Source organism: Cavia porcellus, unplaced genomic scaffold (assembly GCF_034190915.1).
Source record: "Cavia porcellus strain 051 isolate PalLab524CR breed Dunkin Hartley unplaced genomic scaffold, mCavPor4.1 scaffold_20, whole genome shotgun sequence".
NCBI classification, from domain to species: domain Eukaryota; kingdom Metazoa; phylum Chordata; class Mammalia; order Rodentia; family Caviidae; genus Cavia; species Cavia porcellus.
In genome coordinates this window covers 46994998-47011641 of record NW_026947503.1, presented here as the reverse complement: position 1 = coordinate 47011641, position 16644 = coordinate 46994998, and the positions used below count along the sequence as shown (strand labels likewise).

The window sequence follows — 16644 nt, the reverse complement described above, 5'->3', positions numbered from 1 at the left end:
TCCTCCCTCTATAACTACACAGATCTGCTTTATCTTCCTCTTGGATTACCAAGAAACCCTGAAATTTAATCCTAGACAAGTTGCTTCTCGTCTGTGAATCTAAATTTTTTTCATTAGGGTTGTTGTGAGAATCAATTCAGATATTTATTCAATCAATTAAAGTATTATACATTCGTTTAGTGGCTACTACCTGCCAGACCCTCTTCTAAGAATTTTAAGCTATAGCAGTAAATAGAATAGAGGCCATTTCCTAGGGGAACTTGTGTTCTATTACATAGGAAAGGAAGAGAAAAAGCTGCTACTACCATTACTCATCCAAAGGCTACTACAGTTATTACTCATCCAAACCAGGTATCATCAGTGAGCTGGGGGAACTCTTCAGATCTACTTCTCAGTTTCTGGTATTCAGTGCTCATCTTCTGTGGCCCCATACTATGCTGTACAATTCCATCATAATTATGTTGTAGTTACAAATGCCAATTATTTTCATCCTGCTTACCCACAACCCTGGGAGTTCTTTGAGGTCTTATTTTACCAGCTCTTAGTCCATAAGAAAACCAGTTGCAACTGTTACATGGATGAGTGAACACTTGAGGGTGTAACATATTATTTTAAAATAATAACATCTGCCACTAATGAGGATTTGCTGTATGCCATCAGTGTGTTAAGTGCTTTAAATGCACTTAACCCCACAATAGCATTGGGGAACTATTATTAGTAAACCTACCTTATAGGTTACTAAACTAAATCTTAGAGATGGAATATAACTTGCCAAAGTTACATCATCAGTAGTCTGCCTGAGGTGTCAGAGCCCCTACCTAAATTATGATGCTTGGTGGAGTAGCCATTTTCCATGGGCACATGGGGATACAGAAAAGCAGTCTGCACATACTTAATTTTAGGTAAACCTGTGTGCATTAAACAAAACCTGAATCCACAGTCAAATTACAAAAATAGCTCAGGTATCCCTCCCTTGATCTGAGTTATTCTCCATCTGCTTCTGGGGGCTGAAGAAGCAGAAACCAGAAACTTGATCACTAGCAGTGTTACAGCCACTTCCAACTTAGGCTGTATGTGGATAGCTCCATCTCTTGGGTGAATGTTCAGTCTTTCAGTTGTGCTTCCCTTTCCCTAACCACTCCGCAAAATAACGTCTGTAGAATTGAGCAAGGGGCTTGTAGAAATTTCATGCTGGTCCTTGGATTTACAGTATCTAAGTCTGCTGAGGAGTAGCTGGTCTGACCCTGTCCACAAGCATTCTGCTGGTGACTTGTGCTGGACACTTCAGCTTCCCAACAGACTTAGCCCTGGCACTCTGTAGCTTCCTCAGAAATGTCTATTTATATTATTGGGCTCTACCTTAGAGGTTCCACTCTGTAGAACTGGGGTGTTGTAGTAAAGTCTCCTCCCACCACCAGTACCAAAAACTTGGCTCTCTGATAGCGCTGTGTGCTCAACCTCCCTCCCGTGCCCTGCAGGGCAGATGGAAACTTGTAGATATGTCCCACATCATGTTTCTGTACTTTGGAGACTCAAACTCAAGCCTACCCTCTCACTAATTCTATCAAGTCATTGACCAATCTTCACTGTGATGGGGCCATACCTTTACAGGAAAGAGAAGGTTTTACTGTCACTGGGCTGTGCCTCTTTTGGAGGAAGAGAGCTGTTGGAAACATCTTTTCTAGGCAGTTGTTTCTTAAAGCTACATGAAATGGGACAAAAGCTTGGCTCTCATGTTTTGCCTTTGTCTACAGCCTTTTTAATGTCTCCCTTCTAGAACAAGAGCCTGGAGGCTTGCAGATGGGTGACCTTGCTTTTTCCCACCTTCTTTCTGTCTTCCTATACTCAATTAAGGCTGGAAAGTGTGGGATTTTCCCTTCCCTCTTCCCGTCTCTTCAACACTTTCTCTATGTTGTATCATCCTCTTTCCCAAAAAGGAATTTGCCCTCCCTTTTCCCCAGAGCTAAACTGGAGGATGACTGCCAGGTAACCAGATTTATGGGGAGAGGAATGAAAACACATCTGTTTAATATTTTCAAATTATTACCCCTGTTACCCCTGCATCTCAGAGGGTAATCACTAGTCTCAAGAGTTCTCCAGGTCCCTTTATAGTAATGTGGCTCAGAGCAGTCGTAGAAGAAAATTTACAAGAGTTCCTAGACACCTTCTTCACCTGACTCACTATTCCTCCCCTTTAAGCCCATTAACCAAATTCCTGGTCATCATCTCCTCCTTCATGAGCAGTCTAGAAACAAAGTGGGAGTATTTGTTCCACAAATTAGTTGATTAATTAATGAGCTGCATTCAAATTCTGACCACTGTAGTCCTCATGATAGCACTATGTCTAAAATACTGCTTAAATATGGAATGATCATGGAAAAAATATGCTGTATTAAAAAAACCCCAATTGTGAGAGCATACTCTGAAAATATTGAATATTAGCTTTTAGACTGTGCCTTTCGACTTCAGATTATCACTTACACACACACACACACACACACACACACACACACACACACACCCCAGAAGGGAAGCTTTTGTGAAAGGGAACAAATCTTTAAAAGCACTGACAGCAGTAGGTCAAGAAATAGAAACAGTAGAGGAAGCATGAGTCTTTGCAGCAGTGACTACCTTGTTATGTCTCTCTACCTCACTGTGGAATGTGAAGCTTGCTGTGTATTTCTTATACTTAGATATTTATCTGTGTACTTTGTAAAGTCATAGGTCAGGACTGGTCACTGGTTACGTAAGAAAAAATGAAAAAATTCTTATATAAACCAAGATGTGAACAGAGGAATCAACTTGTATACAAGTGAAGAAACAGGGGAAGCAGAAAATAAAATTATTAAACTAATAGCCCAAAAGGAGAGTATAAAATAGAAAAAAAGGGGGCCCCTTGTTTGAGATTATCATTACCATCTGGGTTGTGAAACATTTGATTCCAATTCCAGAAGCTTGATACCAGAAATAACTTATAACCAGGGACATATGCTGGAGGGTTGTCAGGAATGACAGAGTTTTTACTTGTTTTTAATATCTGTATCACAGAATGATGAAGCTGATAAATTGTACAATAGTGGGAAGGATGAGCCATAGCCTAGTACTTTCTGCCACATCCATTTATGCTATGTCTTTTAGACCCCAATTCTTTCCCATCTCATGAAAGTTCAGAGATCACTTCTGTTAAGCACAAACTCTTTTCTTTCTGGAGGATAGCGCAGGGCATGCTTGGTGTCTGTGGAGAGTGAATAATCCACAGAATTTACAGTGTGTGCAATTCTGTTCACAGTCATCTTTGCAGTGTTCAATTGAGAGTGTAGCTATTTGATTCTCATTCGTGCTCTATAGTATTTGAGTGCACATCATTGTGCCAGTGATTTATTTACCATTTTCTACCTATGTGACCTGTAGTAATTTAAACCATCTAGTTTACTCAGTTCTAAAATGGGGAATGATATTAATAACCCCTGACTCAGAGCCACCGTGTTTGAAAACCACATTACAAGCAGGGCGTGGTGGTACACGCCTGTTATCCCAGCACTTGGGAGACTGAGGCAAGAGGATTATTGGGAGTTCGAGGCCAGCCTGGATTGCAAGGTGAGCTCAAAGCCAGCCTGAACTGCATAGTGAGACCCTGTCTCAAAAAGACAAAATAAATAAGAATAAAAACTACATTGCAGTGATGGAGAACAGCTTCAATGTTGAGACTCCCAAATATTAAATGAGGTAGTCACTTGTTATTTACATGGAAATAAAAGAGATGGCCACCAATTGATTATGTGTATGAGGAGGCAGGATAGAGAATTCGAATGGGAGGGTGTTGGCAAACTATGGGGTGTGTGTGTGTGTGTGTGTGTCTGTTTAAATACCTTTTTTGGGACTCTTCTTTGCAAAAAAAATCTCTTAATTTGCGATCTTTAATCTTGACATTATTAAAGGAAGGGCTCTGTGCTGATTAAAAGAAAAAGCCTTCTCCTAGGGCTTTTAAATTTATTTATTTATTTATCCTTTTATTGAGGAGGTTGCTGCTTTGGAGAATGGGGGAGGAAGCTAGAAAATTTAACCCCTTTGACTGGACATCTTTTCTAGAAACTGGCCACCAGATCATTTTGGATCTCCCCCCCCCCCCAGACCAACATTAATTTTCACAGCACGGAACTTGGTACGCAAGGAGTTAAAGGGTCTCCCACGCCCCTTTGCATGAATCCTTCTTTTGTGTACACAGCTGCAGTAGGAGCACGGGTCGGAAAGGAAATGGTTAGAGGAAGAGCTGGTTTTCAGACAAGGCTAGTCTGCGAGGGGGGTTGCGGGGTGGCCTAGGGTTTTACGTGCCAGATGTAGGCCTGCTTCGGTGCCTGCCTGAAGCCGCTGGCGTGGTCACGCCGCGGCCCTGTGTGAATTGAGGCGAGGTGATGAGTTAGCGGGTTGCTATGGTGACGGGCGGCCCACGTGACCCGGCTGCTGCTGCCGGCGCTCTGACGTCAGCAGCCGGAGGGCGGGACGCAGGAGGGCGGGGCGGGGCGGGAGCCCAGTTGGGAGAAGGCGGCGGCGAGCGAGCAGGCGGCAGGCGCGGTCCCTGCGAGCAGGCGAGCCAGCGCGAGCGGGAAGACTCAGCCACCATCCTCACCAGCCAGCCCACAGCGGTTTATTCCCTTCCTCGGGAGTGCGCCAATGCCTGGGCCGACCCAAACCCTGTCCCCAAATGGCGAGAACAACAACGATATCATCCAGGATAACGGGACCATCATTCCTTTCCGGAAGCACACAGTGCGCGGGGAGCGTTCCTACAGGTAATGGGGCTGGCACCGGGCGCGCCGGCCGGACCGCGGCTGGAGGCGCGGAAGTCCGGCCCGTTATATAATGGAGCAGACACTGCCCGCGACCCGGGCTGCAGACGTGCATTCGTGAAGGCTGGCGAGATTATTTGCTGTTTCTGTATGTCACGTTGGGCATGCATTGAGGCTTCACCATTGCAGATGGAAAGCATTTTGTGAATAGGTTTGCTGCCTGCAAAGGGTCTCCCTCCATCTCTTTCCCTCCACATTGATAAAAATGCATGCTGTTTCTCCCCCCTCCGAAGAGAGACAGGCTGTAGCACTTCCTTTCCTCCTTCCCTTTTTCGATTTTAAAGGAGCCATTAGGTAGCTGTGCCTAAAGGCGGAGAAAACAAATGAGAGGATGGCGAGAAAAAACGTTTGCGTTTAACCTGGAGAGCGTGCAGGAAATATGGAATCCTCTAGATTAAGCTGCAGTCTGTGATGTTAAACCACCAGATTGATGGAGCTTTGTAAGAATTCCGCTCGCTGATTGGTGCAAGGATTGACAGCAAAGGTCACAGTGTCAGACATAAACCAAAATTTTCTCTTTCGAACCCTGGATTTTTAGAAAGAGACTGGACTGTAATGGACCTGTAAAAAACTGGGTGGTGTTAATGCATTTTCTTAGGAGTTTATGGCCTCCACATGGGTGGGGGAGCCCTTCCTTCTTATTTACTGTGGAAAGGTAATTCCTGGTATTTTACCGACGTCTGATTTGAGGATGGGAATGATCTTGGTCATTGTACTGTGAGCCTTTTGATTAATGAGTTGGCCCGTGCAGTTGGCATCATTTTTACATTAACGTATCTGGCAATATGTTCCCTTAGATAAGCTCATTAAAATTGTTTGCATTGTTTGATAAGGATAACAATGTAATGGAGAATGCAGCTAGGGTCTTAGACAGCTCAAGGCCAGACTTAGACTGATATCTTCTTTGCTCACATTTCGTGAAGTTCTTTTGTACTGGTGTAGTTATTTTTATTTATTTATTTTTTAATTGTCAGCATAGTTTTTTTAATCGGTACATTTTAGATATGCATAATAACATTCATCATAGGGAATTTGTACCTGTACCTGATATATCTTGCTGCTTCTTTCTTCCCCATTTTCTTCCTCTTCTTTCAATCCCTTTTTCCCTCTTTATTTACAAAGCTTGGTTTCCATTTTTTCCCTTCTGTTCTTTTTTCCGAAGGATGTGGTAGTTATTCTTGAATGTTACCTTGATAACTGCCAACAATGCTTTTGCTTTGAAGTCGAGCACACACACCACTAAAGCTAAAAGCGCATCCTTTCTGCTAGTAAGCAACAGGAAATAACCCGTTTTTGAAAGCCTTCATCCATATATTCAGATGGCATTACTGGCAGGCTATTTTGTGTATCTAAATGTTGCATATCATAAAATAAGACCAAAAATACCCCACTTCCTTTCTCTTTGACCAAAGGCACGCACTCACTGTTCGTTAAGTCGTCCCCCCCCCCCCCAATTATAAGCAACCTTTGCCCTGTCATCCCTGGCAGTTACATAAATACTGGGAGTTAATTTTGGCTGTGCCCATGAGGTCACCAAAATCTCATGCCTTATGGTTCCAACAAATGTGTTGACATGGCATCCTTAGGGATTTCAAGTGCTTGTTATTCTCTTAATGTAAACCAAATTGACCCACAACTGTCAGTATCCTTCTTTAGGAGACCCTGTGATTAGAAAGTTGGACCCCTTCTCTCCTTACTTCTCTACCTTTGTCTTCTGGGAACATCCTAAAGTTAAAAATAGGATTTAAGAAGAAAAAATTGATTTACTTTTAAACTTCACTTATTTGAATCATTCTTATAAGTAATATGCTTGAAGCTGTCATCTCCTAAGTGATTTAGTTTATGCTGTATAGGTAGCAGTTGCTTTTAGCATGGAGTTCAGATTTTACCACATAAGCCAAAGGAAGTTGCCCAGTTGGGTTTCATGGGCAGTGGAAAATAATTTAACAGAAAGGTTCAATGTTACCGTCTCATGATAAATTGTTGTTTTTAAATGAAATTTTATTTGCTGCTTTAATTTGATCCAAATTACTATTTCCATTTTCTGAATTACTTCCAGTTTGCTTTCTGAGTCCTTATAATACCTGAGATTGTATAAAAAGCAAAACTGAATTTGAATAATGATCTGACTGAACCAATTCTTAAGTCACTAAGAGCATCATTGCATTTGTATTTTTTATAATAGGACTAGTGAGTACTGTAATAAGAGGCATCATAGGGTAAGTAGAGACAGAGGCCTCCAGAATTGCATTTGTCTTGCATTGATACAAAAGGATGCCCTTAGAAATAGACACACTGGATATTTTCCTTGGTCTGCTTCTCTTTCAAAGTGGATGACCAATGTTATGTGACTACCACTTTTTTCTTTTTTTTGTGGAGCGAAATAGGGAAAGGAAAAATGTGACACATTTTTCTCTCCGGAAATATTCCATCATTATTTTGGCATCTCAAGACTGGAATAATATAGCCATTTAATTGCTAAGGAAACTTGGAAGACAATTTGAAAGCTCAGTAGAGGTTTAACCAAGTAAAAGTTTGACTGACTTAGGCTGTAAGCTTGGGGATAGCTGTCAGCAATGAGATGTGCTTGAAAGTTCTCTGTGGAGTCCCTTAGGGCCCTGGATGAGGCCAGAAACAATTCCATTGTAATAGGAACCCAGCAAACCTTTTATCTTAGGCCCCCTTTGCCAGTTATGCAGAAAGATATCTAGTTTCATTGTTACAGAGATGTTGTGAGGTTAACTTCAAACATTTAACAAATCGTTTTGGGGCTAGGGATATAATTCAGAGGTAGAATACTTGCCTAACACATGGAAGGCCCTGAGGTCCATCTCTAATACCTCAAAAAATAAAAATTAAAACCATGTAAAACAAATTCTTGAAAGAACAAATGTCAGTAGAAGAATGCAGCTGTCACTGGAAAGCGTCTTTTGGGCCTTTTGCCATGCTTCCAGTGCAGGTAAAAGGAGGAGAGGATGCCTAGAAAGTAGGACTGTGCAGCGCAGCTAAGGGGCAAGCAGTCACTCTTCTGTTTTTACAGCATTTGCACCAGGTTGTTCACAAATAAAAGTCATCTGTCGCTCCTGACCCAGATATCGAAACAAGCTCATTTTCACAACCTGGAGTCGACTAGGTGATAGATTATTATTGAAGGTAGTGCATACTTTGATTAGAAAAACAAATATCTTAGAGATTAGTAATTCCAGGTTTTAAAAAATGCAAAATTGGCTCAGCGAAGCCATGTACGTACGTACATTTCCACTGCTCAGGTCCACTGTTGTGTGATTGTCTCCTCAGCCTCAGCTTCTTGGCCGCATTTAGGAGCACTACAAGTCCATATAATTTAAGAACTGCTTAAAAAATAAATGTGGCCAGGGGGGCATTTGAGGTGACACTGTTTAATTCACGGAGTGTGTGAGTTGTGCTCTGGATCTCCCTGGAGGGGATGCTCCCCACAGCTCTGTTTTATGCAGATGCAGATGGGAAATGAGATTTATTAACTGGCTCCCTGCCCTCTGTGTCTTTGTTTGCATACCCCAGGCTTTTGCAAGTGAATGTAGGAGGATAGAGGACTATTTCAAAATGGGTGTTTGGACATGAAACTTCAGTCACATATGTTTCCAAATATTAAAAAACAACAACAACCAAAAGACTAAGTTACTTGGCCCTATGAGATGGACTGCAAAAAAAAAAAAAAAAAAAAAAAAAGCCAAAGTAAACTGTAAATCTAAAATACTGGCCTAAAACACCCAGCTTTCCTTCTTTTAAAAAATGAACTGTTTTAAGGAAAACAAAGAAGTATGTATAATATGGGGAGTTATAAAAGTGTGTTCCATTCAGTAGTCACTGTTGTAACATGGCTCACTTTTTACCAGGATGTAGACTTCAAATCACATTCCCCCAGGACAGCAGCTATAGATAGCAAGTCTAACTCCATGTGTCTCCACAGTGCACATATTAGTACCATCTGGATTTATCCTGTCATTGGAGGTTTTTAAAAGTATTAATTTGATCTTTAGGATTTTTCTCAGTGTTTGTAAAAGACAGGAGATTACTTAATGGTTTGTTAGATGCCCAATCTTGTAATTTCTTTTCAGAGTCCTTTATTATGGCTTCTGTTAATGGGGTGGCCTTCTGAGTGCTCTTGGCCTTGGGGAGAAGCTTACCCCAGCTCTGTAGCTGGTTGTGGTGTCTATTGACAGTACATGAGTTAGCAGGGCAGAAATGTGAACGTGTCCTTGGTAATTTAGAAGGTTGATTTTCTTATGCAGCATCTTTTTTATGTTTATAGGAACCTCTTGAAGCTGCAGTTAACAATCTCTTAGATTAATGGAAGGGGAAATGTTAGGTCTAATGTAAATATTCTACTTCAATCGGAGAATTATTTAATTCAGTAAATATTTAGGAGCTTGCTGTGGCCAGTGTCTTTGCTAGGTGCTCCTTTAAAGCTCTTGAGTTCTAGCAGAGTCAAAGTTACAAGCAACTCACTTTTTATCAGATTTACATATTTTGCTTAGTCTGATAGCAAAAGTGGTTTGCATTTCCTGAACCCAAAGAGCCTTACAGTAAGCAAATACAATTTTAAGACCAGTATGCTGTAGAATGCTAAAAGAGACTGTGGCAAGTTCTGGGTCTCAGAGAAAAGATACAGGCTTTAGACTCAGACATGATTTCATTGGCTTAGTTCAGTGTATGTTGGGCAGAGGTAAAAAATAAGACTGGAACGTTACAAAGCAGGCAAGGTAGTAGCACTTAGAAGTAGGAAACTCCTAAAGGCTTATTACTTGACAAACTGCACTGAGAACAGAGATACATGCTGGAATCCATGTCCTGTTTCGAAATGTGACTTGAAAGGAAAATGGAGTCCACAGTGCCCTGTGCTGCTAGCTCCAAAATTAATAGGGATACAAAATGCTATGACAGAACTCAAAACCTTTAGCCTGCAGGGGTCAGGGCAAGGTATATTGATAGATGTTCCCTGACTCAGACAGGCAGCTTTCTCTGTGTAATAGCAAAGACGTAACTTCATCTTATAACAGGGGTGGAACTTAGGTCAGTGACTTTTGTATTTCCTAGCTAGCAGTCTGACTTAGGGGTGGTAAGCGTGCGGCACCACTCTGACCCTCCCAAACTCAGAAGCAAGGCGTCTGGTACTTCACTGGGAAGCATCCTCCCTTGTGTTCCGCCATCAGACAGAGCTGTGAGATTGCTCAGAACACTCAGTTAGAAGATGTCCCTGTGACAGTGGCCACTTAACTGGGATGAGAGTTTGCCTTGGCTCAGAATTTTTTTATAAATGTTGTCAATTTCATTTACAAAGGCAAATTGATTTGCCAGTCTCTAATCGAAAGTACCTTTTTCCACAATGAAATGTTAGAATATGTATGTTAATTTCATTCTTCCTGACCTCAGCCTTTCAACTCTCTTACCTCTGTCATATGAAATTGGTTATATCATAGTCAACCAGTATCTTAAAACAGCCCTTTTTCTTGGAACGGTCCATGCACATCCTGTTGGTATCCTGTGTACTTTGTTTCTCAGCTCATTTTAAAATTCTGATTCTCATTGTTTGTCTCTGCGTTTCTGGCCTGCATCAAGAGAATTATTCCAAAATGAAAACCCAGTATTCACATAAAAACAAATTATTTATTTTTTGCCTTGATGAATCAAAGAAATTTTTCCTAAACAAACATGTTTTTGTTAAATGCATTTCTAAAATGATCACTTATTATAGTAAAAATAAACCACTAGTGAAGTTTTGAATTTTATGGGCCACTTAGCAGTAATTTCTTAGGTTACTGAAAAAAAAAAAAAAAACAAAAAACACTTCTACGTTTTTAGTGTCCAGGCTCTCTAGGATTTTACTCAGTTGAGCATGGACATGTTTTCTCTTCATGTATTGTTTTGTCTTGTTTTTTTCTAAAGGCAGAAGTTGATGACAGGTACACAGGATGGTCAAACTAACGACAGCTTTTAGGGATGCGATCCTTTAATACTGAGCTAGTTAAGAAAATATGCACAAGCTCAGAGTTTCTTTAGGTTTTAGGCCTCATTTGGTTCCAGCAGGTAAAATGACTGTTCCAAAAGAATCTAATTTTGATCATGACTTTGGAACAAGAAAGGACTAGGGCAAGAAGGAAGAGTATGCCTTGTGTATCTGTGTGTGCACACACACAGGTGAGTATTGGTGGAGATCTGTAAACTTGTGATTGTTCCCAATGTGCAGTTTTGATAGTGGCACTGGACTTCCTAAAGGCATTTTGTCTAATCTACAACTCTGTATGACAAACTTTGTGGAGATACGTTAATTGTACACAGAATCAACCTTGAAGTCTATGGCCAGTGTTTGTCATTTCATAAAATGATTGTGTTCTTCATGGGAAATTACTTTAGATTTCTGCAGTCCTGTTACATTTTTCCTAGAAGTTGTGTTTGTTTTCTTTTGTTTTCCTCTAAAGACATCAATTCCTTGTTCTTTATTTAGTGTCATCCTACCCTGGCAAAGCCCTAGGAGGTAATTTGTCAAAAAATGCCAGAGGCATTGACATCTATAGGAAGCTTTCTTCTGTTTGCAATTATACAATGATTATAAACAGTGATATCCTTCGTGTAAGGACCTCCACAGTTCCTGCAGGGTTTTCATTTGGTGCCCTCAGATCCAGGGCAAAGGGAGTGACAAAAAATGGGCTCTTCCTCTCCTGTTCCACTATCTACTCCCTTTCTGGAATGGCTAAACGTGTTTTAGATTGCTAGTGATGTATTTTTTAAAAGATTCCCCGTGTTGGCTATTACATGATCATTATTAAAGTTGGAGCTAAAATTCTTAGTTCAGTAGTCTTACTGAGTTCCTTCTATATGCCAGTCTCCATGGTGGGCCCTTGAAATTCAAAGACAAATAACGCCCAGCCACCCTTAAAAGAACTTGTAGAGGCCTTGGCAGCAGCAGGAGAGAACCTGGAGGGATCCAAAATGGAAAGATATCTATACCTGACCCTGGAGAGCACCCAGAGTGTATGTATAGCTGTCCCTGGTTCAGAAGTCTTAAGTTGGTTGAGTTGTCTTAGTAAAAGTAATTTTGCTGTTACTGCTCTGATATTTGCTGAGGGCAAAATTATCACTGCTGTAATTTTCAAAAGCTTCCAGGAAGTGGAGTATGTGAGTAAAAACTGCATGCTGTTCTGTGACCTCTACGTATGTTTTTTAATGTAAGCTTGAACATTGATGAGTCACTTTGGCAGGAAGGTTTCTTCCTTAAAAACGTGACATGAGGAAAGGCAAAAGGCTTATCTCTTTCTTTTTATTGGCACGTTTGTAGTACATTATGGGTACAGTCATTGTGGGGAGTTGGTACCCGAGATCATGAACATTTCTCACTTCCTTTTTTTAACCCCCATCTCAGCCCTCCCTCCCCGCAGTGTGACTCTGAAACCACTTCTGGTTAGTATCTTCTAATCCATGTTTTTGGATTACATGTATTGACCATCACTTGGTTGAAAATAATGCATTATTTGTGTATCAACTTTCATATATGGCAAAGAAAATGAAAGTATATATTCATGTTCTCTTGATACACAAGGGAACTGAAAGGTAAGAAATTCACAAGGGTGACAACTGGGTAGATTAGTCACTATGTATGTGTCTATTTGTTTGTTTTTTTTAAATGGAAGCTATATAACTGCTTCACCTTATAGGCAGTGGTGTGTTATTTAGTACTTTAACAGCAAGCATTTTAAAAATTAAATGAGTTTTCATTTTAATTTAATTTTGATGTGTTGAAAGTATGTTAGAAAACATCTCACATGGGGGTCCTCATCATTTGCCTAAAGCAAGTGTCATTTCTGCAGTAAAGCTTCACAAGTCACAGATGAACTACGCTGTTCCAGCCCCTGCCTCCTGTAACCCTTTGAGGTTTCACACATAGCAACCCATGGTCCACATCCTGTTTCATTTTCTCCAGTGCACACTAGAGCCTCCCGTGTTGTTGGTGGTGATCTGTCCAGCCAGTATGCCCCGTGAACCCTGTGCTGACTGTGAGGATTAGTTTTCAATATCCTCTTTACATTTTTGTTTTCTTCCCACTTATCGAGCCCCGGTTGTTGTTCATCAGGTGATGAAACAACTGTGAGATTGCAGGTAATTGCTTTTTTTGGCCATGCTGCTGCCATCTGTCCTCCTCAGCTCCCCTCAGCCTCCGGCCTTAGAGCAGTTAAGCAGCAGTATCTGCCCTTCGCGTTAACCCCCAGGTCTCTGTGATGCCAGCCAGGGAACAAGTGGTGTTCATTCCCTGTCTGTCTGTGCCACAGCCCCTCATCCAGCGGTCTGGGTGAAGTCTGGGGGAACCCGGGGAGACTGACCAACTAAGAAAAAACAAGAGGAGAGCTTTGAAAATGTGATCCTCACCGTAGGAACCTGCAGCCCTGAAACCTTTGAAGAGGCTGTGGAGCTTGAGGCTGAATATCTCCTCTAGAGAAGGAGGAAGTAGAAGACAGATCATAGGTTCGTGAGGTGGGAGGCAGACATGTGCAAAATGGGAAAGTGAGGGTTTCCTAGGGCGCACACCCCAGATCTCGGCCATATCCATTTCAGTTACTCTGTCTGTCTGCAGGCAAATCTGCCCCTCAAATGTGTACTTAGTCCCTGGGAGAAGAAGAAAATGATGTGTGCTGCATGAACCTAGGCAGCCAACAGGGGAGAGAGGGAGCTGCAGGTCTCCCAGATCTCTTACGGGGGTCTGAAAAGCACAGTGATTTGAAAGATGCAGTGAATGGGAAACCGATTTCTCTGTCCTTGGAATTTGACAGGTAGATACGTTGTCACATCACTAACTTGTAGCAGTCCTCGTGAACACAGGCAGCTTATCTTCAGCCCTTGGGATGTGTGCTGCTGGCCCTCAGGTCTAGACTGAAAGGGTGGTCTGGCCCAGCCAGCCCTTGTTCTAGCCCTCAATAGGCCCAGTTGGGAGTCAGAGTGCCTGGCTAGGGAGCTGCTTGGAGAAGCAGGGAGGGGTCCTGGGCAAAGCTCAGCTCTGGAGTGAGACTTATGTTCTGTTTCAGCCCTTTTAACTGTTTGATCTGGGGCAAATTTGTTACCTCTCTAGGCCTCACTTTCCTACTGTGCATATGGAAAGAATAATAGTACCATCTTCACAAAACTCTGACTCAGTGAGATACACAATGTAAAGAACGTGAAGCATTGCCTAGTGCAAAGTAAATTCCTTGAAGACTGTTAGCAAGTATTGTTGCTTTTCATTTAAATCTGCTGTTTTATTGTCTTTGTAATAATCTGGCCTCTGTGTCCTAGGTCTTTGGTACTGTACCTGATAAAAGGCCAAAATGAGTCTGGAAAAAACTCAAACAGCTACACTACATTGTCTTTTCCTGTCTCATCCAGTTAATTATTAATTGATGTGCTGTAAACTGCATCCACTTAAAGTATGTGACTTAGAAAGTTTTGGTAGCATGGACCCTGAGGTCATCACCAAAGCCAAGATTTAAACTTTTCCATCACATCCCAAAATTCCTGTACATTTTGCAGCCTGTATCTCTTACATCCATTGTCCCAAGAGCCACTTCTATGTTTCTGTCACCACAGATTAGATTTCATTTTACATGAGTGGAGTGCCTGGCTGCTTTGACTCAGCGAAAATGATTTTAAGAGCCACCCGTGTTGCGTGTGTCTGCAGTTTTTTACTCTTTATTGCTGAGTAGTACTCCATCATATGGCAGTACCATATTTTGTTTATCTGTTCACCAGATGATGAACATTTGAGTTAATTCCCGTTTTCAGCAGTTGTGAATAAAGCTTCTGTGAATATTCATGTACAAATCTTTGTGTGCCTAGGAGTGGAATGATTGGGTCATACGGCTGGTGTTTGTTTAACTGAAAAGAAACTGCAAGCCATTGTCCACTGTAGTTGTTCCATTTTACATTCCTGTTAGCAGAGAATTTTCGTGTTTAGGAACACTTCGTGTTGTCTGTCTTTCAGATTTTGGCCGTCTTTATTCAGGGGTATCTCACTGAGATTCTATTTGATATTTTCCTGATGACTGATGATGTTGGATCAAGCTTTCTTTAGTGATGTGTCCAAATCTGCCCATTTTGAAACATTGGGTTAATTCTTATTGTTGTTGGAGAATTGTGAAAATGTATTCTGAGTATAGTAATTTAGATTTGAATTAGCTTTTGATGTGTCTGGGTCTCATATTCTTACCCTGAAAGTAAATGAAAAAAAGTGGGGGGATAGTTGCTCCTGTGTTTGTCTGTAATGCTTATGGCAGCAATTATGCTCTTGGTATGTTAAATAGGTTGAAAATCACTGTCCAAAAGTGCTTGACACTGGGATTCTTTCAGATTTTGGATTTTTTTCAGATTTTAGAGTATTTCCAGGGACTGTACTGATGGAAAGACATCCCTGAACCAAACATTTGAGCATCGTGTCAACTCTGAATTTTGGAGTTGCATTTCAGGCTTTAGATTTTTGAATTAGGAAAGCTCAGCATGTACATAGCAGTATTAAAATTCAATACAAAATAGTAACAATAATTATATGAGCTCAACAAAATACTAAATCCAGTGTAAAAGTTTCATATGAAATGTTAAATTTAGTAGCTAAAATTTCTTTGGGGTTCTTGACAGATTAAAAAATACTCTGAATTCTTTAAAGAAGAATGCTATAATTATGGGGATATTCTTTCTAACAGGTATGCTCTTAACGCACTAGATCAAATGTTTTCCATTGTTTAAGAGGCAGATATGTGCAGAATTTTTTAAAATCTTTATATGCCACAAGGAACCATTGGCCAAGTTTTCAAATGTTTCCCAGAATAAAGGTTGGATGGCCCCTTATTTAAAAGTTCTGAGGCTAACATCCCCCACCTCTGCCTCACTTCATTCTCATCTGCCTAATTTGTCAGTTTTGTGGTTACCGGTTTGGCTCCTCACTCTCCAGCTGCCTAAGGAGACATTGCCTCACCTTGAATTTAGAGACCAAGCAGGAGCTTTGTGCTGTCAGAGGTTTACCTGAAAGGCAGAGTCTGCAGAAAGACTTTGTTACCTGTGTTATCTGTAAAGGTGGAGGCGCTTGACTTTCAGAATCTGTTTGGGAATATTTCCAGCTGAAACCCAGTTTCTTAACCATGTGTACATTTCAAAATCCAAAAATACATTTCACAAATACCCCAGGCTTACAAAGTAGATTTTTATAAGTGTAACTTACTTTCTTTTTTATTTATTCATATGAGTACCAAAACCGTTAGGCCAAATTTCAAGGGAATTACTGTCCTTGAAGAGAGCAGTAGGGTTTGGCCCTGCAAGCAGTAGAAGATGATTTTCTGTGTTCTGGTTGGGACTGAGCAGGCCACAGCTACCGGAGGGCTGGTGGAGAGCTGACTTGTTTTGCTTTGGTATGGGACATTCCATGAAAGGAAGCCAAATACTATTAGACAGGACATCCTGTGATTCCCTTAGTTTACTATAGCCAAGTATGGGATTGTTTTTTTAATAAGATGATCGCCTGCTTCCTTTCCTGTTCACTGGGGAACTCAAATTGTTGCTATCCATTTGGCTTTTAGACTGTAGCAAACAACTAACCCCCAGATAATCACCTGAAGGCTCATAGATGGGGGGAAAAAATCATTGTCTTTTTATGTACTCTCAGGATGCCCTTTAAAAGTGACCATCAGTCCTTTTGTGTTTAGATAATAATTATCCAGAAATAATGTGATCAAACTATAAATTCTTAGAATTAAACATGTTAGAAATTAGAATCAGATATATTGTATAATACCTACACAGTTAA

The 16644-nt window shown here is 41.0% G+C and overlaps 1 protein-coding gene across 3 annotated transcripts in view; it reads left to right on the top strand.

Moving 5' to 3' along the window:
* Positions 1-16644, top strand: part of Mapre2 (microtubule associated protein RP/EB family member 2) — a 163449-nt gene that overhangs the window by 61180 nt on the left and 85625 nt on the right. The window contains exon 1 of one of the 3 annotated variants that reach the window (XM_003474085.5): positions 4515-4790. The exons of the other annotated variants lie outside the window; for them this stretch is intronic. Within the exon in view, the coding sequence (XP_003474133.1) occupies positions 4672-4790 (119 nt within the window). The 5' untranslated portion in view covers positions 4515-4671. Of the gene's footprint in view, positions 1-4514; positions 4791-16644 lie in introns of those variants that run through there. 3 annotated transcript variants of the gene reach the window in all.